This window comes from Podarcis liolepis (assembly GCF_965112155.1).
Source record: "Podarcis liolepis genome assembly, chromosome: 1".
Lineage (NCBI taxonomy): Eukaryota > Metazoa > Chordata > Lepidosauria > Squamata > Lacertidae > Podarcis > Podarcis liolepis.
The window spans coordinates 42,517,122-42,528,117 of record NC_139554.1 but is presented as its reverse complement, the minus strand read 5'-3'; the positions used below and the strand labels follow the sequence as shown (position 1 = coordinate 42,528,117).

Below are 10,996 nucleotides of genomic sequence, written 5' to 3'. Positions count from 1 at the left end.
AGTGAAACCAAGTACAGTTGTGCCTTGGTATGCTGTCGTTTTGGCTCCTGAACGTCACAAACCTGGAAGTGAGTGTTCCAGTTTGTGAACGTTATTTGGAACCCAAATGTTCTTGCTGCAGCCAATCAGAAGCTGCGCTTTGGTTTCCGAACGTTTTGGAAGTTGAATGGACTTCCCGAACAGATTCCGTTCGACTTCCAAGGTACAACTGTACAGTAATACTAGTGTTGTAGACAGTCCTGAAATATACAGGAATACTTTCCTATTTTCCAAGCAGAAAGGAGTGGATTTATAGAACAGATACAGAATAAATCCTGTTTTTAATTTGATCAGAAATACCCCCCCCCGAAAAGGGGGGAACCACTGCACTGATTCCCAAATTTCCCCAAGAACTACTTGAAAACTGCTGTTGGCTTTGACAGACCATAATGCTTTCTATACTTGATGTAGCAATTGTAATAAGTTGTACTAGATGCTGTATTTTAAAATTCCATTTATATTGATTCTTTTATTTCATTGTATTAGAAAAAAAGAAATCCTACGTATGATTCTCATTCTAAATTGATTTTATTTTAATCAATTAATTACCCCCCAAAAATTATTTACAAAAAACAAAACAGAGAAAAGGAAAAAAAACCCAGAGGGTTTCAAAGACAAACCTTATTAAAACTATAAAGTTCCAAGGGATACCCCTGCTCTATATATTGGAGTCCAATAAGGAAGCAGATCAGCACAAGATTACATGGCTCAGTTCTTGTTATGATGAATTGAGTTCCTCTGCCTGATCCAAAATGGCAAACAAATCTTCCATTTCTCTATGAAAACACTGCTCCTGCTCTAAGAAATGGGCCTGTTCCTCCTCCACCTGCTTCCATTTGTCGTGTGTCTTCTACGAGGAAAGAAAATTAATAGTTAATGTATTCTACACACAACTTGTATTTTCAGTTTTCAGAAAGGCAGCACCAACATTAAGTACTGAAGTCCATGAAGCTTATGCCATAATAAATTTGCTAGCCTTCAAGGTTTACACGACTTGTTTTCAGTTAGCAGGTACAAGATCACTCTGCAAAGTGGCTTGCTTGCAGTGTGAAGTTGCTGTCCGTTCAGGCCTTTCCCCTCTTGCCAAACAGAAGTAAGAAGTTTGCATACATATATGGAGGTGTGGTTTGCATCAGGTGAGCAGACAAGAAAAAACATTTAGAAGAAAGGAATTTGTGTGGTGTTGGCTTTGTGTCTAGAGACCTAGCAGTGGTGGTGGTCAGGCTTAAATGTTCTGTATGTTGTCAGTAATGGAGAAGGAAGACAATTCGTATTTTACCTGAAGATTCTCTTTTTGCTCTTTTGCCATCTGGGTGAATAGTTCAAGGTCAGTAGTCAGCTTCTCCATCAAGTCCTGAAAGAAAAGGCACAAGAAGGGGTTGACAAAGTGGGGTCCAGCCAGCATGTCCAATGGTCACGGATGACGACAGTCGCCTAGCAACATGTAGAGGTCATCACATTGACTGCCATGCATCAGGGACAGCAGTTCTGTCAAATCCTGTCTTGGGGATATTCAGAAGGTATCTCCGTAGTTATTTAGGACCCATGACAGCTGGAACTCAGCAAAATACATAGAACAGTGTTTCCCAACCTTTTTTGGGCAAAGGCACACTTGTTTGCTGAAAAAAATCTCGCGGCACACCACCATTACAGCCCCGTGACGTCAGCGCGCAGCGTCACGCCGGGAGGGACGCACGAAAGTGAAAGTTTTCAATTTTTTTCCCTCCCCCTTGCCAGGGAACCTCCAAGCTTTGGGGGTGGGGGGGGGAGGAGGCAGCAAAGTGAGGGACTGAGGGACGGCGGCAGCTGAGGCGGCGGTGGCTGTTGTGGTGGTGGCGGCGATAGCGGGCGGAGGAGGGGGCGGCGGCGGGGCCGAGGTGGCCGGCGGCGGCGGGGGAGGCGGCGGCGGGTGGAGCAGGAGGGCGGCCGAGGCCGGTGAGGGAGTAGGGTTGCCCGGGGCTTGAGGAGCCGTCGCCGGGAGTTGCTGCTGCTGTTGTTGCTGCTGCTGCCCGGACATGCCGGCCTCCTCCTTGTCCGCTGTTTCGCGCTCCTCCCTTTTGCACGCGCTGCCCCGCCGCCGCCCCATTGGCTGGGTCCTGTCAGCTGATCCTGTGTGTGTGTGTGAGGGGAGAATGGAGAGAGAAACCTCGGCACCACCACCGCGGAGCCGCCCCCGGCTCGACGCGGATCCTCGCCGCCGCCTCTCACCGCCCGACTCGCCCGCCTCCCTCCCACGGCACACCAGCCAACCTCTCACGGCACACTAGTGTGCCGCGGAACACCGGTTGGGAAACACTGACATAGAAGAAACTTTGCAGGTGGAGGGGAAGAGTCAGGCAAGCAGTTTCCTAGGGAAGAGGAAACGGGTTCATTCTCTCACCATTATTTCAGCTTGTGTCTTCTTGTTCTCCTCATCCTCTTCCAAAATTTTGTCACCTGTACCTAATTGGAATGAAAAGAAACATTTACAAGTCAGAACCATACATATGCCATTAATTTACCAGAAGCATGGCCTCCAATCCCATAGTTCTGGGACTATCCTTAATAAGCAACCCAAAATTTATTATTAAATTTATACACTGCCATTCATTCATAGATCTCAGGGCAGTTCACGACATAAAAATAAAGATAAAAACAAGATACATAATAAAAACAAGAACACCGCCCCACACAAACCAACAATCCCCTCCCCCATCTAAAACACAAAATTAAGAATTTAAAAGATTCTGCAGATCAGAGTGTGATTGCATGTGGGGGGACCATAAGTTCAGCAGTGAAACACATGCATTCCATGCAGAAGATTCAACCCCTGCCATCTCCACTTAAAGCCGCACTACTGGGAAAGATTTTTGCTCTAGGCCTTGGAGTGTGGCTGCCCATCAGTAGATAAGCTTGTGCTAGATTGACCAATGGTCCAAATTAACCTTAAAACAGTTTCATACATTCACTCCGATTTTTAACCTGCACTGAAACCCAGCTCATAGTCCTTTTTGCACATTCCTCCAAGAATACATGAAGGCAAATGTGGGGCACTGGGGTCCCAATATCAGCACATCCCCCTGACCCTGCTTCCAGCACTCCCATACACTCAGTGGGATAACCAAAAAGAAGCACCTAGAAGTGTACAGGTGTTCCTGTGTATGTGCCCTAATCACAGGAGGTCCCCAAAGGCCCTGCAACCTCCTTGCATCCAGTGTAGGAAGAAACTAAGAAAGAAAGAAAGAAAGAAAGAAAGAAAGAGAGAGAGAGAGAGAGAAAGAAAGAAAAGAAAAAGAAATCACAGGGAACTTTATCCAAGGAATTTAAATTCCATTAAGACATTTGGGAGAAAGTCATGGTATACTGCAGATGTATATGTACAGGGGAGAGAGCAGAGAAGCATCTGTATTTTATACCTGGATCACAATTCCTAGCTGCCAAGATCAACATGCAGCTCTCCTGAAATTTCTTCAGCTTCTGGTTTTCTTTTTCCAGACTATCACACTGCTCCTTCGTATTCTTCAGATCTTTCTGCAAGTAGAGATAACTAAACCAAACAGCAGAGCACCAGTTTTTATTAGGCCTTCAAGCATTTAAGATTTGCTTGCCTGGCGCAGGAGGGATGAAAAACTGCACACTAGAGGGAAGCAAGCCTGCCCTCCACCCCGCATAGACCGCTGGCATGAGCAGGCATTAACAATATTTCTACAAGCCAATTTCTTGGATGGCCTTTTCAAAACCTGTTTAAATCTGGTAACATATTTTTTAAACAACCTCACACACACAGTGTGGCCCATTGGGCAAGTACAGTCCCGTGAGCCAATGCCAGGACAAGATACCTTAGCAACTTGTCCAGGATTTGGTCTGCTGGATCAGACCAAAAGGGCTGCCTAGTACAGCATCCCGCTTCCCACAGTGCTCATCCAGATTCCTATAGGAAGCCCACAAAGATGACACAAGTGCATCAGCCCTCTCCCACTGTTCTTCTCCAGTTACTAGTATTCAGAGGCAACATGCCTCTGATCTTGGGAGGTAGCATACAGCCACCATGGCTGGTAGCCATCAATGGCCTTATTCTCCATGAATTTACCAGAATCAAGTTTGTTTCCTACCTCTGCTTCCATCAGCTTTGAGCTCACTTCCCATTTAGCAGACTCCAACTGCTTGTTCTTGTTCCGGAGCTCAGCCTCCCGTCTGAATCTGCTCATAGGGCTATAGGATCAAAAGCATCGTGAATGAGCAGTTTGTCTGCATTTAACATTCAGACAAAGCTCACCCAGAACACCATAGATAGAAAGAGGTAAATATACATGAGTTGTCATTTAAGACATGGGCAGAGGGGAGAAAGTAGATCCAAGTGTACCAGATCTTTGGGTAGATTACCCAGTTAAGGATTTCTGACTCCCAACTATTTATCAATAGCAGCAACAAAATGACTCCCGCCCAGCATCCGTGCCCTAAGTTACACAGCTGAAATGAAGACAGCTTGGGGGTAATAGGGGATGCATTTTTGCATGCAAGGACTGGGCTCCGAAATCTTTTTCACCTTTAAATGTATGAAAAATGAAGATCCAGCAAACCTGCAGTTCCTAGTTTAGGGCCCTATGTGAGGAATATTCTAATCAAGAAGCACATTCTGACCAGCTTATGAAAACAGCATTCACAGCTTTGCTATTTACTACTCTTGGACATTTCAGTGTTCACCGTGGATTCAGAAGTATATACAGTCGTACCTTGAAGTCGAATGGAATCTGTTCCAGAAGTCCGTTCGACTTCCAAAATGTCCGGAAGCTCTTGTAGCCAATTAGAAGCCACAGAAGCCCCATCAGACGTTTGACTTCCAAAAATAGTTTGCAAACTGGAACAGTCACTTCCGGGTTTGCAGCGTTTGGGAGCCAAAACATTTGAGAACTAAGCTGTCCAAAAACCAAGGTATGACTGTACATAGCTGCACACTGAAGCTGCATGGTGACTTTAAAGAAAAATCACATAATGCAAAATAAACATAGAAATACATCATGATGTTTATATGATATTCTGCATTTTCTTAAATGAGGTCATCATTTAAGAAATGTTAATTTGATCTAAATCCACTCCTATATGGAATCAACAACAACATTTATTATATAGGCCGCCCTTTTCCCTGATGGGACTCAAGGCAGCTTACAGATAATAGTAACGACCACTAAAAATGGTGGAAATCATTCAAAAAAATTAAACAGAATAAAAAAACTATATACATATATAGTCACGTTGTGAAGCAGAGAAAGAAAATGCGTAAGAAACAGCTTTGTTTTGGGGCACTCACGTTCGAGCATTTGACGTTGCTGCTTTCTTAGGAGGTGGCTGTGTTGCCTTCTTCATGAACCTTAACAGAGTTAAATAATGATATTTGTAGCTTTTATTAATATTACAAAGCCAAACCAACTAACAGCTTGATCCTCTGAACATTTGCCATTACAGTATTTAAACCCAAAATTCCTTCACACCATTTGGTACATTTCATCAAGTGTAGAAATTGCAAGGGAGCAGCTTTTGGCTAAACATTATGAGAAACCTATTAATTAATTATATTGTTATTAATTTAATAATTGATAATTAAACCTTCCAAACCACCACCTCCAGGCGTTTTTACACATAAAATAATTTAAAACAATTAAGAACACAAAAAGGCAAATACATTTAAAACAAGGCTAACCATCCCAACAAGTGGGAATTCAGGGTACAGATCCATTATGCAGCTGGTAAAGTATGTTCGAACATAACCTTCAACTGTTTCCAGAAAGTGCAGATAGAAATGCTATTGACAGAAATGCTGTTTCACAGAACAGGGGCAGCCACACTAAAAGTCTTGCTTTGAGTTACTATAGAGCAGGCTTCAGAGATCTTTGGAACTTGCAGGAGAAACTTGGAAACTGCAACAATCTACTAGATGCATAAGGGATAAGGCAGTCTCTCAAGTAACCTGGTCCTGAGCTGTATAAGAACTTAGAATAGTACAGGCTGGGTGAGACTACATCAGGTAGTGGGCTCACATTCACTTAGGGCAGACATGTCCAAAGTCCGTTTCGGGGGCCTAATCCGGCCCGCTGGTTGGTTTAACCCGGCCCCTGTTGCAGTTTATTTCCTGGGGTAAAATCCTTAAAAAAGCTCAACGACCTTGGGCGGCCCTTTGGTTGGCCCCCACGGCCCTTCACTTCATCAAATCTGGTCCTCTTTGAAAAAAGTTTGGACACCACTGGGACATTAAACCAGAAGCTGGTTGGCAGAGGCTGCATAGCAATGCTGTACTTGCAGCTTGCGTCAAGCAAGGGATGGACAACGTGACCTCCAAGCTCCCTGTTAGTGCTGTTAGTTCTATTGATTCTAGGATAAAGCAGCACATTTGCTGAGAAATGTCAAGCAGTCATGTTTGTTGTTAAATACCAATGATTACAAGCTTTGTTTGCTTTTTAAAAGTTATTTTACAACACCTTTCCATTAAAAGAAGGGCTCAAAGCAGTCTGCACATCTAAACATGTTTTTATAAAAAAGCAGGGGTGGGAAGGCAGGACTAACAATAATAAAATAGAGTAGGGGCAATAATTTCAACAGATCAGCTGGTAGAAGAGAGGCCTAAATGGGTAAGGAGTTCCCAAAACTAGGCACGGCCTTGAAGAAAGCTGTCTATTTCTTCATATCCCAGTCAAGCGCAACCCAGCTGTCTAGGGCACATTCAGTAGAGCTTCCATAGAAAATCTCAATGGTAGTATGCACTTATATTTACCTTTGATTTGTGTCTTTGAGGGCAGTACGCACAGGAACATTTTCACCAAAAGTGAAATCAGGAGCTTTCAAGGGGCCCAGGTCAGGTTTGACAAAACATTGCTTTTTTGAATGTGGATCTGCAAATAAGGAATCCATTTAAAAACAAAAGGAAACTCAATAACTCACACGATTGACAGCACCTCCCTCAGTCTCCACATTTAAACAGCATTTGAAGACCCACTTTTTCTCTCCCTAAAAACCCACACCAGGCATTTAGAAAGGTAAATAGTTTGGCCCTTGTTTTACCTAGATGACATTTCAATGCAGGTTCAATGAAGGTCTGGGCACATGGTGCCAACTTAAGGTTTGATCACACGGCAGAGCTCAAGTCAGGGCAAGCAGCTTATTAGAAAATTCTAGGCAGGACAGGGAACCTGTGGGCCTCTAAAAATTGCTGGACTCCAGCTCCCATCACCACTGACTATTGCCAATGGGAGCTGGAGTGTTGCAACATCTGGAGGGCCACAGGCTCTCCAGCCATCCCCTAGCCTGGGAGATTCATCCTGGCTGCCACAGCTGTTAGGATGAGCACTTGAAGATGAGCAACATAGGGGTGAAAACACAGCTATATAGTAACAATACAGTAGTTCTCTCAAGAGCCTAACACACCTGTTGGCATACTGATCACTTTGGGCTGTTGGACGCTGTAGATAGGAATCCTGGATTTCTCATTCTCCATACTGAAAGCCTGTAAGAACAGGAAAGAAGCATTGCATGTTTGTTAGACAAACTGCTGCAACCTATAGGATGCATGAAGTGCAGGGACCACCTCAGGCACAAGGAATGAAACAAACCAGAGGAAACACAGCACTACAACATCCAGCAGTGGGTGAAGAATAAAGAACCCAGCAGCAAGTTACCTCCCTTTTTCGATCATGCTCCTTGCAGATTCTCAACTACACAGAGGGCTGATCTGAAAAAAGGGCATGCCCATACAATATGTCATCTGTTTTGGATCTGCTGGCTCATCTCTCAAACTTGGAAATGCCAGCCCCATTTCAAGATGCACAAAACACATTGACCCCATCACTAGGTTTTCACTGATAGCCTAGAATTTAAAGACATCATTTCCCAACAAGTTTGATCCACAGCACCTCTTTTATGAGTTTTATCATGACTGACTGATTTTAATCATTTTATTTATTTTTTATTTCTTCATCTTCAAGAGCTGCGTTATCAATCAGCCGACAGCATACAAATCAATCTGGATAACCTGATCCAAAAATACACACATACTCACACACAAAAACGAATCTCACTACAGACAACCAAAGACAACCAACCACACCCTAGGCCCCCCAACCTCTCTCACCACCAAGGAAAAAGAACAAGCAAATAGTAAGAGAACCTATACAAATGATGCTGACACAAAACCCCACACATACACTAAGTACAATAGAAGCATAACCACCTGACCCCACCCCACTCACCATTCCCTCCCTTTCCTTCCTAACCTGTATGAAACACTAATGTCTCACAACAAATAAAAGTGATCTGTAGAGAACACAACTTGAAAAAATAGACAACGCACGGATTTTTGTAAACTAAGAAATCTTTAATAAAAATATTATTATTTTTATTATTGTTGTTGCTGCTGTTATAAAAGAGCTGTGTTATCCAAGGCGGTGAAGCAGAGACACAGCAGGCGTGAACTTTCCAAAGGTTGGAAACATGGATGAGGCCAGAACATATGTCAGGGGTCAGCAAACTTTTTCAGCCTTTCCACTGTCTCTCAGACCTTGTGGGGGGCTGGACTGTATTTTGCCCCACAATTCCTATGCCCCACAAATAACCCAGAGATGCATTTTAAATAAAAGGACACATTCTACTCGTGTAAAAAAACACACTGATTCCAGGACCGTCCACGGGCCGGATTTAGAAGGCGATTGGGCCAGATCCAGCCCCGGGGGCCTTAGTTTGCCTACCCATGTCATATGTCTTGCCCACTTCCCCACAAGGGAATAGCTCTGCACACATCACAGGCAAACTGCAGCTTACAAGGAAGATACTGACCAGTATTGCAGCTGTGGGCAGTTTAAGGAGGCCGTCAACAAACCGGAAGGTGTCTAGAGGGGGAGACAAAAGATGTTGAGGAGCCTGGAGACCAGGTCCTATGAGGAAAGGTTGAAGGAGCTGGTTACACCTTGCCTGGAGAAGAGACAAAACAGCAGCCTACCATCTCAATGCAAAGGTTGGGGTGGGGAAAAGCCCTGTGGGGGACAGAGCTGGTCTCACCGAGGGTCAAGAGGGAGCCATGGCCTTTGCTGGAGGTCCAGCGCTGAGGGCCTTCTGGTGGTTCCCTTGCTGCGAGAAGCCAAGTTACAGGGAACCAGGCAGAGGGCCTTCTCGGTAGTGGCACCCGCCCTGTGGAACGCCCTCCCACCAGATGTCAAAGAGAAAAATAACTACCAAACTTTTAGAAGACATCTGAAGACAGACCTGTTTAGGGAAGCTTTAATGTTTAATAGGTTATTGTATTTTAGTGTTTTGTTGGAAGCCGCCCAGAGTGGCTGGGGAAACCCAGCCAGATGGCCAGGGTATAAATAAATAATAATAATATTTATAATTAATTATAATTATTATTGCGTGGTGGCGTCGTTTACTGCTGCACCTCCGGTCACGTATTTGCAAATACAACGCACACATACCGTTAAGTCTCCGGAGGCCTCCAAGCCCCCAAGGAAGAGCAGCACCCCGGGAACTTCCCTCGGCTCAGTGGATAACAAGCGTCAATGAGGTTAAGTATTTCTCCTGGGCATGTACAGAGCGCACCGCGTATTAGCGGCCAAAGGCCGCAGCACAATAGTTCCCTTCGGCTAACTGGACAAGGCCCTCGAGACACAACGGAGCGGACTCCCCGCCTCCTCCTGCGCTTTATCTGGACCGGCGCCGTCCAACTCCCGCCAGCGTTTGAACGGGAACCGACTCCAGTCACCGCGATACCACGCGAGAGTTCGAGCGACCCGAGGAAGGAGCCCGATGCGCAGGCGCCGAATTACTCGGCTTCTCCGCTGCTTTCTCCCCACCACCCAAACACGGCGAAGCGGCGCCTGCGCAGGATGAAAAGTGAAGCATCTTCGACCCCTCCGACTCCGGCGCTGAAGGAGGATCTTGCCCTGCGCTACTGTGGGAAGCGGATGAGGAGAGGCTTAATGAGGGTTCTGCACGACGGGGCGTGTTATCGTTTTTAGGGGATGTTTTGGTTGCTGTTGCTCTGCTTTGGAGCGATCCGTAGTGAGGCTTATATCGGACAGATTTCCATGGGGCTTGCTCCGAAGGAAGTGACCCTCGGGTTGCAGACTTGGGTGGACTAGCCTATATATTTATTTCTAGGACACACCCGGCGTCGGGGGTTCTGTACCTTCAGCGCTGCTGAGAAAGCAGATGTGCCGCCAAGTGTCGCTTCTTCCGTCACTGGGCTTTAAGGATAGGGGAATGCAGCCCTGCTGACACGTGTCCTGCTTTGCAAAGGTGACAATACGCGTGTGCCTGAGCCAGGATGGCAAGTGGACAGAACAAGCCAGCCTGTAGTAATGACTGACACTTAGCAATGCCGGCTACTCTCCACTCCATTCGCATCTTCCCGGTAGTTAGACAATGATCGTGTATACGCCATAAATTTAAAGCACAAACACCTCCCACAAGAATCCAGGGATCTACCCCTCACAGAGCTATAGTTCTCCGCACCCTTAACAAAGTATAGCTTCCGGGATTCTTTGGTGGGCCTGGGGGTTAAATGTTTGGTGTATATTCCTGTCCTGCAGCTGCTTTTTTTTTTAGCCGAAAAAAAAAAATAAAGTCAACAACCTCATTATTTCCTGCCTTGGTTTGGCTTGTTGCACTCTAGCCTGAGACTCATATACGTCCAGGCAGTGCATGTCCAACAGCTTCCGGTGAAATCCTGTAACGTTTCATGCCACAGATGTTCTGTGGGGGTTTGTCCTGCTTTTGTGCAAGTGGACCTAACCGTCAGGGGTACCTTTACCTTTACCCCTTCAAACAGCCAGAGAGCAATAATGTGGCGACATTGGATTGTGTGAAGCCGACATCCCCTCTCTGGTGTACTCCAGATGTTTTGAACTACAGTGGTACCTCGGGTTACAGACTCCGCTAACCCAGAAATAGTACCTCGGGTTAAGAACTTTGCTTCAGGGTGAGAACAGAAATTGTG

At 45.4% G+C, this 10,996-nt stretch overlaps 1 protein-coding gene across 1 annotated transcript; it reads right to left on the bottom strand.

Moving 5' to 3' along the window:
* Positions 1–548: 548 nt before the first annotated feature.
* Positions 549–9,771, bottom strand: KNSTRN (kinetochore localized astrin (SPAG5) binding protein). The gene is made up of 9 exons (XM_083510150.1): positions 9,474–9,771; positions 7,435–7,513; positions 6,785–6,902; positions 5,327–5,386; positions 4,131–4,230; positions 3,435–3,549; positions 2,420–2,481; positions 1,319–1,393; positions 549–889 (listed from the first exon to the last, which is right to left on the bottom strand). The coding sequence occupies exons 2-9, from the start codon at positions 7,502–7,504 to the stop codon at positions 758–760; spliced, it is 732 nt and encodes a 243-aa protein (XP_083366276.1). The 5' UTR covers positions 7,505–7,513; positions 9,474–9,771; the 3' UTR covers positions 549–757.
* Positions 9,772–10,996: the final 1,225 nt, after the last annotated feature.